The 20,670-nt window shown below is 39.5% G+C and overlaps 1 protein-coding gene across 1 annotated transcript in view; it reads left to right on the top strand.

Moving 5' to 3' along the window:
* The first annotated feature begins 7,138 nt into the window (after window positions 1–7,138).
* Window positions 7,139–20,670, top strand: part of LOC136863450 (protein Wnt-4a) — a 401,792-nt gene continuing 388,260 nt past the window's right edge. The window contains exons 1-3 of the mRNA XM_067139856.2: window positions 7,139–7,152; window positions 7,234–7,369; window positions 8,160–8,280. Of these exons, the coding sequence (XP_066995957.2) occupies window positions 7,139–7,152; window positions 7,234–7,369; window positions 8,160–8,280 (271 nt within the window). The remainder of the gene's footprint in view (window positions 7,153–7,233; window positions 7,370–8,159; window positions 8,281–20,670) is intronic.

Here is a 20,670-nt window from a genome sequence, read left to right as displayed (position 1 = left end):
GCCCAGCTACGAAAGTCCAAGATTCTTTCAAAACTTTGAAATAAAGGTTATATTTCTTTTCAGAAAATCGAATTGTTAACAAAATTCTTCACTTTGTGAACGAACACGGAATCCGGTACAATGACAATTTTGACACCAGAATAGATAACCTGAGAATACAAAATTTTCAAGTTCCTTGAGCTTCAAACTCCAAATTTACAATTTTTCAACGTCGCTAATGTAGCGTTTAGTTATAAATAATTTTCCAGAGCACTTTGCTCCAACCGTTACAATTTACGGCCTTCCAAAGGCACCACTCATTATTACACAAATCGCTTACATGCTCTCGAAATTTTGCCAAGGAGGCTGGCTCCTAAATTTCTTACAGCCTACTGAAGAGAACTTTACACAAAACCTTACAATTTATGGCCTCTCTAGGCACAACCTACAATTTATAATACCTTTACACAGGGGCATTTAGTACCCATTCTACTGGGCCTTCGTGAAAAGAAGAACAGGTTAAATTACTGGCCTAAACTCACAAATGTATGGAGGTGTACACTTGCCCTCCTTGAAAACCAAGTTTTCAAACCCTACTTGGGCTTGTGGCCCGATGATGCAGAGGCTAATCCCACACTACTGAGGCAACTAGAAAGAAAGGTTAATTAATGCTTTACAGGAAGAGAAACAGTTACAAAACCGTAATCAGCTCAGGATAAATTGAAGGAGAACTCGAGAGGGTAACGCACTCTCTATCCCCGATTTACAGTTTAACTCTTTATGAAATTTTACAATAGCAAGAAGTAGTTTACAATTTTAGGACACGGATGGTGGCATAGTTAGAAATTAGAACCTTCCCCTCGGGTAAGTTTCCAGAGATAGCTGCCGAGTTGTAAAACAGGTGGCCATTACCTGGGCTGATGTTCTGCCTGCCGAAGAATGAGGCAACTCGCCTCTTGTCTTAACACACACACTCAGAGATTCGCCGATCATTAAGACAAGGTAACTTGAAAAAGCTGCAGCTTATATACCCGAGAGGAGGGTTCGAGAAGGCTCTGGACTAAATCCGGACATACCCTCTCATTTCTTTTGGTTAAACCAAAAACCTACAAGAAGCCTATGATTGGCTGAAAAATAAATACATAACATTTGTTATTGGCCAGACTAAAAAGCTGGCGGGATGAGAAGCAAGTGTTGCAAACCTTGAAGTACCAAAATAAATGATTAATTTAGTTGTGAAAACCTATAAACACAAAACTTCTTAAATCACTCATTCTTCCACCATGCACCAGAGTGCATGGCCTCAGTTTCTTGTAGAGACATCTATGGAGAAAAGTTCAAACTTATTGATCTACAACAAAACAAAATTAATAAATCCAATCAGTTTAGGAAATATAAAATAACATATTACTCGGTTATTCAGTAGTGTCATATTCTAGTCAATATCCCAACTTTGTGCATTAGTTGTTTCAAAATTTGTTCGATAGATAGTGTTCCTTAAGGCGCTTCTTTTAAATGTGCGGGGTTGAGGTGTACCTCCAGGTTCAGATATCCCCACCCAAAGGTCCTTCTCTGCGGTGATAGAGTAGAATTTTGAAAAGAAGAAACGTTGGAATTTCACGGATCAGAAATTTCTTGCTAAAAGTCATTTTTGGAGAATTATTTGAGAAACTAGTTTTGAAGTCCTATTACCGTCGTAGGATTTTGAGATACACAGTTCAAGTTTGACCGCAAGAGCGGCCGCCGCTGCCGATACCCAGGTGAGGTCCCCCGGACCCCTCAAGTACCGTCAGATACACCTCTCCCGCTACTATGACAGGAGTAGTCGTGGTGATGGTCTCTGCAGATCACATGTAGAAATACAGTCCCCATATGGCTTGGCGGTAGAGTTACCGCACCTCAGCCCTTGCCGGAAAGATGGAGCTCCAGCGCGCCGCTCAGAAGGAGACATTTCTAGAATGGGTTGGGCCCATTCCCCACTTCGGTATCGCTCGCCAGATGTCGTGATACGGCTGCCGACGGCTGAGAGGGCACTGAAACAATAATTATATCGGCGACAGAGATTGTTTGATGGAGCTTGAGAGTACTAGATTTATTTTGTAGATGGTAGAGGGCGGGCGACTTTGATGGTGGGTCATAAGCCCTCTTAGGTTTTCAGCAATTTCCGTAAGGAGTGCAGGCGTTTCGCCTCGTTGCCTTTTGTCTATGTGCAACACTTTTCTTTTTACTAATAAGGCCATGTATTATGACCCTGTTTATCCTGTAATTGTGTTTGCGTTTCTGCTTCCTTTAGGAACAGTGCTTAATGTTATTGTTGTTCTGGAGTGGGGTCAAAGGAAACCGATTGCGCCTGCGAGGCTAGATGGAGCAATGTTGCTGACGAGCTCATTCATTTATTCATGTTTTCTATCTCTCAGTTTTAAAAAAGGAAAGAAATAATATTTCCAAATTTGTTACGTTAAATGCTACTCCAAGTAATCCCCTGTTTAGTTATTCCTATCCCTCTGTGAGCCACGGAAATCGTAACATTTATTTTTATTACTTCTTCGATTTTGGTCATCTACCGACGACGTGAAATATTTTGGTCCTTCTCTGGGCTTAGGCAGTTGCACTCTTTCTGTATTTTTCCTAAATAGCCCTGAACTGCGCCTGTCTAGAAATTCTACCCTCGTAATTTTAATTTCGATCAACGAACTTATTTATATTTTGGGATTTTTGTCAAAATGGGCAAATATTTTAAGGCAATGTAATTTGAAAACGATTTCTTTCCTTTCCCGAAGGCATTTGATATTTTTTTAGTTTGACTATGTATTTCATCATTAATCCTTCCCAGCTTATCCTTAGTATTTCCCTTTCCTCTTTTTCTATTTCTTCACTTGTTTAAGATTGAAAATTGTGCTCCAAGAAGGCGTTCTCGTTTTAGTATTATATTTTTATTGTACGAGTAAATTGATAAGCCTGTATTATTTCCTACTGATTGCCTTACCCTCCTGAGGCCTGGTGTCCTGTTTAAAATGGGACCGGTCTCGAAAGCCCAGAATAACGGCCGAGAGGATGCGTCATGCTGACCACACGACCCCTCGTAATGTGCTAAGCAGCGGTCGCTGGGCAGGCCAAGGCGTGGGTATGTGATATGCTTGTCACCGAGCGCCTCAGGAGCGATACTTTGGAGCATTGTTAATGTTCGCTACGAATTCTATCTTCTCAAAATAAAATTTGCACCCTGCCTTTTCCGCTGTCTCTTGAATATTGCTAAGTAGTGTGCCAAAACTTAACAATTGAGCTCGAAGTGTGAGGTCTAACTCCAGTTTTCATTTTAAAAGCTTCTCACATTTTTTGTTAACATATCTATAATAATAGCCCTGAAATCGGTTTTCCGTGGTTTCCTATCTTCACACGAGGCAAACGCAGGGGTCTACGTTAATTATTAAGGCCACGGCCACTTTCTTCCCACTCCTAGACCATTCCTATCCCGTCGTCGCCGTAAGACCTGTCTGTGTTGGTGTAATGTAAAGCATTGAATGTAAAGCATTGATGTAAAGCAGAGAATTGAAAAGTGCTTCTCAGTTCACGGAGTCGTGAGCTTGTTAGAAGTCTGCCCTATTGTCTGGTCTCCTCCAATGCATCTTCACAATCATTATTCCACCATCCATGGTTTTATCAATGGTGTCGTTTCTTTGGTAGCTTCTTTTGTCACTGATGATTTCTCAATCACTAATTTTCAAGTTGAGTAATTTATTCTGAAAGATGTCTTTCTTCTTTCTAATTGCGTTAGTTATTTTATTGCTATGTTTCCTATTTTTTGCATTCACTTCACCTTAATTGTTGCCAAATAATGATCCGTCTCTTCATCTAGAAGTGCATTATTTATTTAATGTTTCTGCTTGAAATCCCAATGTGGTCAAATTGGGATTATGTAATCTCTATGCTTTCTGGGGAGCTTTACACAGACTATTTGATTGAATTTCTTTGTGCACCGTATAATAATAAGAAGAAGAAAAGAAGAAGAATATATTATTAATATTTCTGGTAGTAGAATGTGAGATCCAGTTAACTTCTTTTTGCTAGGGGCTTTACGTCGCACCGACACAGATAGGTCTTATGGCGACGATGGGATAGGAAAGGCCTAGGAGTTGGAAGGAAGCGGCCGTGGCCTTAATTAAGGTACAGCCCCAGCATTTGCCTGGTGTGAAAATGGGAAACCACGGAAAACCATTTTCAGGGCTGCCGATAGTGGGATTCGAACGTACTATCTCCCGGATGCACGGCCTACTCGCCCGGTAGATCCAGTTAATAAAAGGTTACGGTTCTACATATGAGGGTTACACGTGGCTGCTCAAAGTGGAACCCAAGCACGCAGTACGACGAATTTCACGCCTCCTTTTCTTGTCGTGGAGTTTTTGTTCTTTGCTGCAACCTTCCCAGTGATTTATGAGTGTGGTAAATAACCTGATCGTTTTTCACATCCCACTAACACCGTCCAGAGCCGGAGTTGTTTTACGTGGACATATGTACGTCTTTAAAGGTAACAACAGGTTTTATTCTAATGACATTAATTTCTTCCATTTTTCTTCGGAAGGTACACAAAAAAGGAACACGCTGTTCAACACTCCTATATACAAGTAGAAATCTTCAGTAAGAGAAATTTTAAAACAATAAATTAGCGCCAAAAGATAAAACCTTAAAATAACCTGCAAACACCAAAAACCGTTAAAAGTCGCAAGTATCCAAAAAGGTGATGAAAACTTAGTCCTACGAAACATAAGAGATACAACATGTGTAGTGAAACCGGAGACTTCAATATGGAAGGATCCCTGTCTTAAACGCATTAAAAGCACCAAACGTTTTTGTTGTAAATACGTGACGTAAAATTTGGAGTAATATTCATCAAATTGAAAAGGATTAAACATAAGTAGAACACACTGAGATGTAAATGGAATGGAAGCAAGATATTGCTAAGAATTGCAGATGTTGGATGTAGTAGTTACGGGTGGCATGAGCGGCTGCATCAAACGAGTCTATTGACTGTTGACTCCAACTAGTGGCTATCGGAGAACAAAATAAAGAGAATTATCGTGTACAAGAGACAAGTCAAAATTTTACCTTCAAAGGGCGTTTTTTTTAACGTGCTAGATATCTCTAGTGTAGAGACATGTCCATTTTGGATAATGGGTTCTTTTAGGGCAGCCCTCAACACGTATATTCGAGATTCCTAGTTTTCGGACGAGACAAATGCTAGGTCTGTACCATAAATAAGACCATGGGTACTTACTTCCCTATCCTTCGATAAAATGTCCTGTATGATTGATGCGATGTTGAAACCAGTACATTGTCGAAGCTAAGCTGTTTGTAAGAAGCCATGTCTCTATACAAATGGTCGTAACACTCTATAAATTTAACCTAATATTCTCAAACTCTCAGTCCAGCACTAACGTGAGTTCTTTTTAAGGAGCTGCTAAAATCAATGAAACTGTTTTAGTCTACTTTGTAAATGATCATCTACGAAAAAGAATTGAGAGGGCCCCTTACCAGTAGCACGTGGCACGTCCCCTACATGACTATGGTCTCCTTCATCTGGAAACAATACACGCTATATATTTAATGTCGTATCAGGCGATTGTCAAACAATTTGCTCAGTGAAGGAGAGAACCCCCTCTTCTACCTTATTCTACGACTACTACCACCGCTTTTCCAGCGGGTGAGAACTAAGTGGCACATGGCCTTTTTCACCATCGGATGCCCTTCCTGACGCCAATCCTATGTCGAGTGTTTTAATCAGTATCGCATGTCACTGTGCTTTAATTCTTTGGATTGTGAGCTTGCATCTGGGAGATGGTGGGTTCGAACCCCACTGTCGGCAGCCCTGAAGATAGTTTTCCGTGGTTTCCGATTTTCACACCAGAGAAATGCTGGCGCTGCACCTTAAAGCCAAAGTAGCTTCATTCCCACTGCTAGGCCTTTCCTATCCCATCGTCGCCAAAAGACCTGTCTGTGTAAAGTAAATTGTAAGAAAAGAAAAAATGTTGGAATATGAAAAGGAACAAACACAACCACAATCGAACCCAGAGCCCTCAGCCAGCGAGTAGGACAAGTTACCATTACGTGAAAATTGTTCTAACTACTTATTATAAATTGTAACCCATAAGAAAGGTGTTGTCACGATCCTGAGTCATGCACATTCACAAAGACGGCAAGTAAATGTGTGTCCCAGAACAGAGCATAAACGTGTACAAATAGGCTTCACCTCTCAGCATGCAGGGACGACATTACTTTGGAGGAAAATGTGCCTTAATGGACGATAATGCGCAAGAGAATGTGTTACCGGTGAGCGGCTCTCGTCTGAGGTGATGCGAGATTTACTTCATGAGTGCATTATGACCATAAAGCAGGTTCTCACACCTATATCCCCTGCGAACTAGAACATTCCATAAGAATGCGGTGTTTTGTGAGCGTAGATGTGTGATCGCTGAGACATCCATAACTCCTCGTCATTAAGGGATATTATGCTGAACTGCGTAATGTATTATGACAGACAGGCAAAATAGATGAGGCATTTTTGCCCTGAGTTATTAAAATAACTTTTTGATGAATTTATTCGTAGGGAAGAAGCACAATGACAGCGTGTGTCTTGTGTCGATAAGCTTACGTGTGTCATTTCCTTATTTAACATTAATGCTGTGATCTTTTGTAGAGTCATCTACAGTATTTATTTGTTGGCATCGGTTTTCTAGCCTTCATTGCCTGGAGAAATGTATTAAATGCAATTAAATCCATCCCTCACCCCTCGAGTCGATAAAAAATATTAGTCTACTTTCTACCCCATCTTGCTTTACACTTTAATGCTGTGCCATAGTTTACCTCTGATTCTGTACCAACCAAAAATGTCCCCTTTAGTGTCTTCCGCTTTTTGTCTTGAAATTAAGTACTGAATTTCACAAATTTATGTTGCTCCGTTTTCCCGTGATGGTGATGAACACAACCGTTCAATATGGCAACCCTGTGTGTGGACACAAGTCACCTTTGCTCATATGATTGGTCTAACTCTATATAATTTGTGTGTAATTTTACACGTATTATTATTGCACTCCAAGCTCCTGGCTCCGAATTAACTAGTTCAGTTGCAAAACGTTTCTGTCATTCACAGTTTTAATTGAACGTGATGAATTCAGTCTTGTAAGTGGTTAGTGTTAGCTGCTACCATGTCCAATTGTGACAGAAAAAGTATGTAAACATGAACATTTAATTTGTTCACAGGTTCCTGGGCATTCCTAACACGTACCAGAGTACCCTTGAGCTGACTCCTGCCAGCTACCGAGAGAGCTGCAGCCGACTGCAGTACTTGGCACCCGAACAGAGGACCATCTGCAGCCTGAGTCACAACACTCTATCGGTGAGATATCTGTATGCATCCAACACACCAGTCGTCCTCCCACAAGAGCTTGATCACGTGGAAGCAAACAGCAGTGATTCAAAGCCTAAACTAAAACATTGACATAAACCAGTATGTTAATACATAAGAATATTTTGACAGTAATTATTCAGTAAGGAGTCATATTTCAGAGATTTCTCGAGAAACTCTTGAATCACTGCCGTTCCTATCCCCATACCCATTAAGGCAGTTATCTTATAAGCAAAACAATATGCCAATATCAGTACAGCAGAGAAGCTGGTAGCCTCAGACGAACGTTGAAGTGATATGGCCCCAGATGAAACCATACAGTAGTAGAAACATTATTACCCCAATATTCAACGCTTCTGTAGGCCAAGACACGATTAACTTAGGAGATTCAAACGTGAAATAGAATTCACAACAGCTATACACAAGGTGGTCAGTTCGGTCTCAATAGTGCAGTATAAGGTGGCCAGCAGGATCACCAGACATTACCCAAGTGTGCCACCTCATCCCATCTACGGTAGCTGCGGCTTTATGCTGCTAGTTGATCCCTTTCCGCCGGTGTACGAAATATGATCTCTCTTCTGTTTGTTGCAGAGAAGAGAAGGTTCAACACAAACACAACCAGTTCCATGAACAACCAAAGGGCACATTGCAACAAGTTTTACGATTACTCCCACGTGCCGAGTAGTTTTCTAGAGATGCAACTACCTTTAGTAGCTCCTCTGATCCTGCTTTTTCCTTCTTTTGGAACCACAAGATTGTAATTCATAATATGTTGTTTCAGGCCGTGAGTAACGGTGCCAAAATGGGGATAGACGAGTGTCAACATCAGTTCCGCATGAGTCGATGGAACTGTTCCACATTCGCCAACAATACTTCGGTGTTTGGAGGAGTGCTTAACATTAGTAAGTATATCCTTCTTAGCAAAGACATCCATGGACATAGATATTCATTTTTCTGTTCACTGCTTGTATTAGGTGCTGCCTCAACAACCTTTCTAGGTTAAGTAGAATGACAATCTACTGAACGATAGAGCGTATTATATTTGTAGCTGCAAACTTGAAGTCAAGCAAGATGGGACCTTAATTCCCTCGGTATCCGAACCTAGGGAGCTCTGAAACTTATACTGTACCTTATATTCAGCGTAGTTTGTAGGATCTCGAGTTCGATCCATGGAAAGGTAACGCACATAGATACTTCTTTTAGCACGAGGGCTTAAACAGGAGAACGTAATAATGAACGGTAAGAAGTGTGATGTAGAAAAAGTGTATAGTTCCTTGCTGCGGGTCGATGGATTGATATAATACAGACGACAACACAGGAGCACTTAATGGGTTGAGAAAGTGTTTTAATTTCCTCCAGAAATGCTGTGTCACTAGTTTCACGTAGTTCCTTGTTATTTAATTTTTACGTTTCGTGATTTGTATACCTTCGCAATCTTGGCAAGATGGGCATGAGCACACACAGTGATGAGGACTTGTGCAAGGTGTATAAGTTTCACAGCAATTCCGTAGCGCTCATGTGGCTCTTCATTTATTTCTTAACTACTCTATTTTCACAGTGCGTTTGAGTCATCGGTCCATAGACTGGTTTGATGCAGCTCTCCATGCCACCCTATCCTGTGCTAACCTTTTCATTTCTACGTAACTACTGCATCCTACATCTGCTCTAATCTGCTTGTCATATTCATACCTTGGTCTACCCCTACCGTTCTTACCACCTACACTTCCTTCAAAAACCAACTGAACAAGTCCTGGCTGTCTTAAGATGTGTCCTATCGTTCTATCTTTTCTTCTCGTCAAATTTACCCAAATCGATCTCCTCTCACCAATTCGATTCAGTATCTCTTCATTCGTGATTCGATCTATCCATCTCACCTTCAGCATTCTTCCGTAACACCACATTCCAAAAGCTTCAATTCTCTTTCTTTCTGAGCTAGTTATTGTCCATATTTCACTTCAATACAATGCCACGCTCCACACGAATGTCTTCAAAAACATCTTTCTAATTCCTATATCAATGTTTGAAGTGAGCAAATTTCTTTTCTTAAGAAAGCTCTTCCTTGCTTGTGCTAGTCTGCATTTTATGTCCTCCTTACTTCTGCCATCGTTAGTTGTTTTACTACCGAAGTAACAATATTCATCTACTTCTTTTAAGACTTCGTTTCCTAATCTAATTTTTCCTACATCACCTGCTTTCGTTCGACTGCACACCATTACTTTTGTTTTGGACTTATTTATTTTCATCTTGTACTCCTTACCCAAGACTTCATCCATACCATTCAGCAACTTCTCGAGATCTTCTGCAGTCTCAGATAAAATAACAATATCATCGGCAAATCTCAAGGTTTTGATTTCCTCTCCTTGGACTGTGATTCCCTATCCAAATTTCTCTTTGATTACCTTTACTGCCTGTTCTATGTAAACATTGAAAAGAAGTGGGGACAAACCGCAGCCTTGCCTCACTCCTTTCTGATGACGTCCAAGATTGCTTCTATTCATAGGGGCGAGTTGGGTGGTGATTCGTTGATATAATTTTAAATCACGTTACTGACAACTTAAGAACAGATGAGATAAGCAATTGAGGCACAATAAACAATCTTCATACCAAGCCCAAGTCTTCCACACATTCAGGTGTTTAAGGTGTTGCCTACCATAATGGAGAGGCAGTACTAATGTTAGCTTCTTCTAAGGACCACTATGCCTCCTTTTCCTTTCGTCGGACCATTTTGAGCCTATTTTCTTTCCCTCCCGACCTTGAAATCCCTCCTTTTTTCACACTTTATTTCTAAAAATTCCCCTTTCTCTGTTACTTCTTCTTCTTCCCTTCTGTTGCTCCTTTCCAAATCTTTCTTGTCCTCATGAATCTAGGTTGTTGTTGTTGACTTCTTGTTCCAAAGATATTTGAAGATTTGCTTGGTTAACCTGTTGTCAGCCTCATCCACATTGTATCTGTTCCCGTATATTTCATCATCAGTTCATGATTTCCAGAGTTCTCTAGTTCTTGGCGGACGGAGTATTTTCCGCATAATGTTTCTTTCCAGTACTTCTCACTTATTCAGCTTGTAATTCAGTGCTGGTCATTCACTCGCGTATAGGCATTCCGGTTTCACTACTGTGTTGTAGTGTTGTATTTTGATGATTTTAGATGAACACTTTTTGTTATAGATATTGCTAGTTATACCGTAGGCTTTTCCGTCTTGTGTGTCCTTTCTTCTGCAGCGGATTTTCCAAAAAAAATCTTGAATTGTACCTCCAAATATTTGAATTTCTTTACCTTCCTTATTCGACCAATTTCTGTTATTGGAAATTCTGGAGCATTTTTTATATTTGTCATAAATTTGTTTTTTCTACAAAAATTCTTAAATCTGCTCAATTGGCTACTTCTTCCAAGACCCTGACTTGTATTGCTGCATTTTTTCAGGTTATCTGAAAGTATGGCAAATGCTAGACACCAGCGTTCCTTCTTCCCAGTGTTATTTGTGATAGCTTGTGTTCTTCCATTTTTCCATTCGAAATTCTTTGTATTTTCTCCAGGACGCAACTGAATAGGAGTGGATGTAAACCATCACCTTGCCTTCCACCTGTATTTATTCTGAATGGTTTAGATATTTTACCCATAAAATTTTACTTTTGATATGGTTTCTGTGAGGGTTTTACGGATTAGGTTTGCCAATTTGGTTTTAACTCCGAACTCTCCGATTATTTTATCTCGAGTTTCCCCATCAACAGAGTCAAAAATCTTTTTAAAATCTATAAATGTTACTACTATGTCTTTAGACTTCATTAGCCTGTGACGGACTGTTGACTTAATGATGAATGTCAGTTCTTAGCTATATCTGCCCTTTCTAAATCGACTCTGATATTCACTCAGATTACAGTCAAGAGTTGCTTCTACCCTGTTCAGTAATATAGTTAAAAATATCTAATAAGCCACTGGCAAAATGGATAAACCTCTATAGTTGTTTACATCTTGCTTGTCACCTTTCTTATGCAAAGGATGTATAAGAGCACTTTTCATTTTTCCACGATCTTCTCCATTTTCCAGATTTCTTCAAATATTACTTGAATATCATCTATGATTTTTGGATGAGACCATTTTATAAGATCAGCTTTAATGGAGTCTTCTCCACTAGCATTTGTTGTATTTTATGGTTTTAATTGCTTTCTAAATTTTTTCAACGGTAGCTGGTCAGGAAATTGTAACTTGTGGTTCGGTTCTTCACAGTTCAAAAGTTGATCGAAGTGTTTTCCTAGTATTTCACAGTTCTCGGTGTTGGTTAGACACATTCTTCCATTTTTTTTCATCAGTCAATACTGATCTGCATTTAGGGCAGTCGCAAATTCCTAAATTATTTCAAAGAAATTGGAAATTAATTGAACGTCTTCTTCGGTAAGTTATTCCAATCCTTAACTCCCCTTCCTATAAACGAATATTAGCCCCAGTTTGTCCTCTTGAATTCCAACCTTATCTTCATATTGTGATCTTTCCTACTTTTATAAACGCCACTCAAACTTATTCGTCTACTAATGTCATTCCACGCCACCTCTCCGCTGACAGCTCCGAACATACCACTTAGTCGAGCAGCTCTTCTTCTTTCTCTCAATTCTTCCCAACCCAAACTTTGCAACATTTTTGTCATGCTACTCTTTTGTCGGGAATCACCCAGAACAAATCGAGCTTTTCTTTGGATTTTTTCCACTTCTTGATTCAGGTAATCCTGGTGAGGGTCCCATACACTGGAACCATACTCTAGCTGGGGTCTTGCCAGAGACTTATATGCCCTCTCCTGTAAATCCTTACTACAACCCCTAAACACCCTCATAACCATGTGCAGAGATCTGTACCCTTTATTTACAATCCCATTTATGTCATTACCACAATGAAGGTCTTTCCTTATATTAACACCTAGACACTTACAATGATCCCCAAAAGGAACTTTCACCCCATCAACGCAGTAATCAAAACTGAGAGGACTTTTCCTATTTGTAAAACTCACAACCTGACATTTAACCCCGTTTATCAACATACCATTGCCTGACGTCCATCTCACAACATTATCGAGGTCACGTTGCAGTTGCTCACAATCTTGTAAATTATTTATTACACTATACAGAATAACATCATCCGCAAAAAGTCTTACCTCTGATTCCACTCCTTTACTCATATCATTTATATATATATATATATAAGAAAACATAAAGGTCCGATAATACTGCCTTGAGGAATTCCCCTCTTAATTATTACAGGGTCAGATAAAGCTTCACCTACTCTAATTCTCTGAGATCTATTTTCTAGAAATATAGCAACCCATTCACTCACTCTTTTGTCTAGTCCAATTGCACTCATTTTTGCCAGTAGTCTCCCATGATCCACCCTACCAAATGCTTTAGACAGGCCAATCGCGATACAGTCCATTTGACCTCCAGAATCCAAGCTATCTGTTATATCTTGCTGGAATCCTACAAGTTGAGCTTCAGTGGAATAACCTTTCCTAAAACTGAACTGTCTTCTATCGAACCAGGTATTAATTTCACAAACATGTCTAATATAATCAGAAAGAATGCCTTCCCAAAGCTTACATGCAATGCATGTCAAACTTACTGGCTTGCAATTTTCAGCTTTATGTCTATCACCCTTTCATTTATACACAGGGGCTACAATAGCAACTCTCCATTTATCTGGTATAGCTCCTCCGACCAAACAATAATCAAATAAGTACCTCAGATATGGTAATATATCCCAACCCATTGTCTTTAGTATATCCCCAGAAATCTGATCAATTCCAGCCGCGTTTCTAGTTTTCAACTTTTGTATCTTATTGTAAATGTCATTTTTGTCATATGTAAGTTTCAATACTTCATTGGCCTTAGTCTCCTCCTCTATCTCGACATTTTTCTTGTAACTAACAATCTTTACATACTGCTGACTGAATACTTCTGCCTTTTGAAGATCCTCACACACACACTCCCCTTTTTCATTAATTATTCCTGGAATGTCCTTCTTGGAACCTGTTTCTGCCTTAAAATACCTATACATACCCTTCCATTTTTCACTAAAATTTGTATGACTGCCAATAATGCTTGCCATCATGTTATCCTTAGCTGCCTTCTTTGCTAGATTCAATTTTCTAGTAAGTTCCTTCAATTTCTCCTTACATCCACAGCCATGTCTAACTCTATTTCTTTCCAGTCTGCACCTCCTTCTTAGTCTCTTTATTTCTCTATTATAATAAGGTGGGTCTTTACCATTCCTTACCTCCCTTAAAGGTACAAACCTGTTTTTGCATTCTTCAACAATTTCTTTAAACCCATCCCAGAGTCTGTTTACATATTTATTTACCGTTTTCCACCGATCAAAGTTACTTTTTAGAAACTGCCTCATGCCTGCTTTATCAGCCATATGGTACTGCCTAATAGTCCTACTTTTAAGACCTTCCTTTCTATCACATTTATTTTTGACTACGACAAAAACAGCTTCATGATCACTAATACCATCTATTACTTCAGTTTCCCTATAGAGCTCATCTGGTTTTATCAGCAGCACATCCAGGATATTTTTCCCTCTGGTTGGTTCTATCACTTTCTGAATCACCTGTCGTTCCCATATTAACTTATTCGCCGTTTGTTGGTCATGATTCCTGTCGTTCGCATTTCCTTCCCAATTGACATCTGTTAAATTTAGGTCTCCCGCTACAATCACATTTCTTTCCATGTCGTTCCCCACATAGCTGACTATCCTATCAAATAATTCCGTATCCGCGTCAGTGCTACCTTTTCCCGGTCTGTACACTTCAAATATACTAAGTTGCCTATTATCTTTAGAAATGAGCCTTACACCTAGAATTTCATGTGTCCCATCTTTAACTTTTTCGTAGCTTACAAATTCTTCTTTTACCAGAATGAATACTCCCCCTCCCACCATTCCTATCCTATCTCTACGATACACACTCCAGTGCCGTGAGAAAATTTCTGCATCCATTATATCATTTCTCAGCCATGATTCAACTCCTATTACAATATCTGGTAAATATATATATCTGTTAAATTACTTAATTCTATTCCTTTCTTTACAATACTTCTACAGTTCAACACTAACAATTTTATGTCGTCCCTACTCGATTTCCAGTTCCCTGTTCCCTTATCACCGCTCCCTAAGTCACCCTGTTTCCCTGAATGTACCTCCCTATTACCCTTCCAAAGAAATTTCCTAACTTATACGTACCACTGCGGTTTAAGTGAAGGCCATCTGAGCGCAGATCCCTATCTCGTACCCACCCATTAAGGTCTAGAAATTTCACTCATAATTTCCCACATACCCACTCCATAGTCTCATTTAAATCCCCAATCACCCTCCAGTCAGTATCCCTCCTACAAATTATTCCACTAATAACAATCTCCGCTTTCTTAAACTTCACCCGTGCTGCATTTACCAGATCCCACACATCTCCAACTATGTTTGTACTTATATCAGCTTGCCTTATGTTGTTGGTACCAACGTGAAACACTACCAACTTCTCCTTCGCCTCCTCCCTCTCTTCTACTTTCCTCAACATCTGCCTCAACCTAATTCCTGGATAACATTCTACCCTGGTTCCCTTTCCTCCACACACTTTCCCCACGTGTCTAACGATGGAATCCTCCATGACCAGAGCCTCAACCCTACCCACCTCATTTGATCCCCTCCCCTCCTGGTCAGCCCTATCTTTCCTGATAGCTGCAGAAGCTACTTCTTCTCCCTTTTCTCCCTCCCATGACCCTGTTCCACCTGTCTTTTCCTATCCTCTACTCTACATTTCCTTTTCCTACCTTTTCCCTTCCTCCTACTTCCACACATCTCAGAAACTGTTTCCTGTACCTCATCTTCCCTCTGTTGTTCTAACTGGAGTGACTCGTACCGATTACGCACAGACATCTGTCCTGAATTCTGATCCTGAATAGAGCCCTTGGCCTGCAATCTCCTTCCCCTTAGAACATTAGACCACCTGTCTTCTACAACTCCTCTCTTTCCTTCCCCTCCCTCTTGTACTCCTACTCTAACCTGTACATTTTTTGAGGGAGTCCTATCTTCCTTCCTGTCTTCTGTGAGAATCCTAATTATCTCCCTCAAACTCTCCAACTCCTCCCTCATACCCTTCAATGCCTCGCCACACCCACAGTTCGTACACTCGCGCTCTTTAGCCATTCTTACGGAAAGATGGAAATAAAAATGTAACTTATTTGCAAAAAATAAAAGAACGGAGGGATATATTGTCTGGGATAGTACACAACAATAAGGTAATTAATATACGACTACACTACAATACTACGTTGTCGTACTCTATTTTTTATTCTACAACCCCTAACAGGATAAAAACTGATGTTAATTACTGAATATCGAAAGTAATACACAAAAACTACACAATTCTAAACTGCAATTAAGCCTACCCTAATTACAACAACAGAATTTTAATAAGAGTTTCTACGTATACCTCTACTACACCAGTACTACACAAATATTTTACAATAATAAAATAACTCATTAAAGTATGAAGGCTTTCACGGCCGGTGTCAATATAATAAAAATCTTCCGGACTATTATGCCGTGGTCCACTCCTCTCGTTTCTACCAAACGTTTCGACTACTGCTGCGGTAGTCATCTTCTGTGACGTCGTCCAATCAGATGAATTGCACGGCGCGAGCCAATTGGAGGCCGCACACTTACATATAAATACAGCTGCTTCCCAAACAACTTTCGCAGTCGCCAGCGGGATACAGGAGAGCGTATCTACACGACGCCACAGAAGATGACTACCGCAGCAGTAGTCGAAACGTTTGGTAGAAACGAGAGGAGTGGACCACGGCATAATAGCCCGGAAGATTTTTATTATAATAAAATAACTCATTAAATTCCAAATTACTCGTATACTACTGTACAGTACACTACAGTAATTTTAAACTACTTTCAGACGTATCCTAATTACGATACCGGTACCGTATGGCACTACTAAGCACAAACAGAAATGAAATTTGCAAGAACTACTGTACTCAAAGACTGCCAACAAAGATTACCAACAAAGCTAAATGCTTAGACAAATTATATTAGTACTACGCTCTAATAGATACACACGAAAGATAACACACGAATATTAGCAGGCAAGATACGGCACTATCTAAATGTAGGCTACTGTATCTATACTACAGTGTATCTACACTACAATTTTCAGCTGAAGTGTGGTTATATGAACATTTGCCGCTGGTGGATTAGTATTATTTTCAGTACTACGCGGGGCGGAGAATAAAAGTGTCCTTACATGCTGAGGATAAGAGGTTGCCTACTATAATCTCTGTCAAAACCACGCCGGGGGCTTGAAGTGCAATATTATTGGAATATAGGATTTCGATTATTAACTTTTACTCGATGAATAAACGAAGGTGAAAGTACAAAGTAAACAGGGAACTAAGACTACAAATTATCAGAATAATGAATCAGCTGACTTTGTATTTATTTACACTACTATCATGTGCTTGTAGCAACAATCGTCAACAATCCAAGAAACTGTTAAGTACCGTAATTATCCAGTGAAATTATCGTGAATTCTCTTTAACTTCTCTTTAAATCAAAGTTTACAGGCTAATCGGGTTATTTAATGTGATACTTTGAACGGATATCTGCAGGAAATATCGGAAAAGTAGCGGCTGAAATTACAATGAGTTACCACTCCTTATGATACTCTGCCTTTGTAAGTGTTATACCAACGAACCTACAGATATTTAAAAATATTGTTTTAAAAGTTAATATTATTACCTAAAGTATTTCCTAAAGCTAAATTCGAAAAAAAGTACAAATAGCTAGCCTGCTTAACCTAGGAACGTAATCTACTGAACACCGAATTAATTACTTGTAACAAAAATTCAAATAAATAACACTACTCCCAATTTCTACCAACAAGCACTAAACACCAATATACAAATAGCACTAAATGGAACGCACACACACAAAATTTAAATAATTCCAATAGGTTTTTACTACTTTTTCACTACAATAATGCAAGAGCTCTCTCAACAGCCAACCGTTCACAAGCGCATCCAACAATCATATTCATATTTTCATCTCTGGATCTTGATTTCCTGCCAGGATGTGTTTAAATATTTTATAGAAATTTTGCGAGTTTTTCTGCAAAGTTATCACGTACGTCACCAAGTTGTAATTTAGTAATCCTTGTTATACTTTGTGTTTCTCTTCCTTGATGCTTAAGTGTTCTTTCTTTCCGGAGCATTTTGATTTTTTCCACAGTTTTGTTCTTTTTGTTAGTGCTTCTTCATAACTTTCATTCCACCAAACTTTCTTTCTAGAATCTGCTGACCCGAATACGTTCTTCGCTGCACTATTGATTTATTTGGACAACTCTTGCCACTTACCACGTTGAGTTTCGTGAATTTCTTTTCGAAATTGTTTTAGGTGACGATCATTCTGTGTATGTCATATCTTATTAATACATTTTGTTTTCTTTTATTTTTTACGAAGGAGAAGTTTGAGTTTAACTTCAGAGAGGTGTGATCAGAGTCAAATTCCCTACTTCTTACGACTTTCACATTCCTAATTTCTTTAATATTCCCTTGAGAAATAGTCACGAAATAAAAATGGAGTTCTCCCAAGATTGGATTCGGAGATATTCCTGTTTTATTTCTTCCTTGTAGTTTCCTGAAGAAAGTCGACATTAATTTCAACTGAAGGGTTTCGCAGGGATTAATTACTCTCATTCCATTTTAGTTCGTTCTTTTAACGGTCTGCATTTATCATACTGATTCCAGAACAAAACTCTTACACTGCCTATTTTTGAATTAAAATCACCGGTAGTACCACAACATTAAGATCCCCCGGTAGTATCACAACATTAAGATGCCCGTTGATAGCACAAAAATAAGATCCCCGGTGATAGCACAAAATTAAGATCCCCCGGTAGTATCACAACAATATGATCCTCCGTAGTATCACAACATTAAGATCCCCGGTAGTATCACAACAATATGATCCTCCGTAGTATCACAACATTAAGATCCCCGGTAGTATCACAACAATATGATCCTCCGTAGTATCACAACATTAAGATCCCCGTAGTACCACAATACTAATATCCCACTTAATATCACAACATTAAGGTCCCCCCTTAGTATCACAACATTAAGGTCCCCCCGGTAGTATCTCAACATTAAGAACCCCCGGTAGTATCACAACAATATGATCCTCCGTAGTATCACAACATTAAGATCCCCGGTAGTATCACAACAATATGATCCTCCGTAGTATCACAACATTAAGATCCCCGTAGTACCACAATACTAATATCCCACTTAATATCACAACATTAAGGTCCCCCCTTAGTATCACAACATTAAGGTCCCCCCGTAGTATCACAACATTAAGATCCTCCGGTAGTATCACAAGATTAAGTTCCCCACGAAGTATCACAACATTAAGGTCCCCCCTTAGTATCAAAACATTAAGGTCCCCCCCTTAGTATCACAACATTAAGATCCCCCGTAGTACAACAAAATTAAGATCCACCGGTAGTATCACAAGATTAAGATCCCCTGGAAGTATCACAATATTAAGATCCCCGGTAGTATCACACCATTAAGATCTCCCTTAGTATCACAACATTAAGATCGCCGGTAGTGTCACAAAATTAAGATTTCCCTCAGTATCACATAAATAAGATACCCCCTTAGTATCGCAACATTACGATCCCCGGTAGTATCACAACATTACGATCCCCAGTAGTGTCACAAAATTAAGATCCCCGTTGATATCACAACATTAAGATCCCCCGGTAATATCACAACATTACTATCCCCCGGTAATATCACAACATTACGATCCCCCGGTAGTATCACAACATAAATATCACCCGGTAATATCACAATATTAAGATCTCCCGGTAATATCACAACATTAAGATCTCCCGGTAATATCACAACATTACGATCCCCCGGTAGCATCACAACATAAATATCACCCGGTAATATCACAACATTAAGATCTCCCGCAAGTATCACAATATTAAGAACCACCGGTAGAATCACAACATTACGATCCCCCGTACTTTCACAACATTAAGATCCCCGTAGTATCACAATATTTATGTCCCCCTTAGTATCACAACATTAACGTCCCCTCCTTAGTATCACAACATTAAGATGCCCCGGTAGTATCAAAACCTTAAGATCCCGGTAGTATCACAATATTTAGATCCCCCGGTGATAGCACAAAATTAAGATCTCCTGGTAGTATCACAACATTATAATCTTCCGGCAGTACCACAACATTAAGATCCCCCGGTAAAATCACAACATTAAGCTCCAACAGTGTTAGCACAACATCTAGATCCCCCGGTAGTATCACAACATTAAGATCCCCCGTAGTATCACAACATTAAGCTGCCCCGGTAGTATCACAACATTAAGATCCCCGGTAGTGTCACAAAATAAAGATTTCCCTTAATATCACAACATTAAGATACCCCCTTAGTATCACAACATTAAGATCCCCTGGAGTATCACAGCATTACGATCCCCAGTAGTATCACAACATTAAGATCCCCAGTAGTATCACAAAATTAAGATCCCCGTTGATAGCACAACATTAAGATACCCCGTAATATCACAACATTACGATCCCTCGGTAGGATCACAACATTAATATAACCCGGTAATATCACAACATTAAAATCTCCCGCAAGTATCACAACATTAAGAACCCCCGGTAGTATCACAACATTATGATCCCCCGTAGCATCACAACATTAAGATACCCGTAGTATCACAATATTTATGTCCCCCTTAGTATCTCAACATTAAGGTCCCCTCCTTAGTATCACAACATTAAGATCCCCCGTAGTATAACAACATTAAGATCCACCGGTAGTATCACAAGATTAAGATCCCCTGGAAGTATCACAATATTAAAATCCCCGGTAGTGTCACACCATTCAGATCCCACGTTGTATCACAACATAAAGATCCCCTGGAAGTATCACAACCTTAAGATCCCCGGTAGTATCACACCATTCAGATCCCACGTTGTATCACAACATTAAGATCGCCCGATAGCATCACAACATTAAGATCCCCCGTAGTATAACAAAATTAAGATCCACCGGTATTACCACAAGATTAAGATCCCCCGTAGTATAACAACATTAAGATCCACCGGTAGTATCAAAAGATTAAGATCCCCAGGAAGTATCACAATATTAAGATCCCCGGTAGTATCACACCATTCAGATCCCACGTTGTATCACAACATTAAGATCT

Source organism: Anabrus simplex, chromosome 2 (assembly GCF_040414725.1).
Source record: "Anabrus simplex isolate iqAnaSimp1 chromosome 2, ASM4041472v1, whole genome shotgun sequence".
NCBI classification, from domain to species: domain Eukaryota; kingdom Metazoa; phylum Arthropoda; class Insecta; order Orthoptera; family Tettigoniidae; genus Anabrus; species Anabrus simplex.
This window is presented reverse-complemented; position numbering and strand designations above follow the sequence as displayed.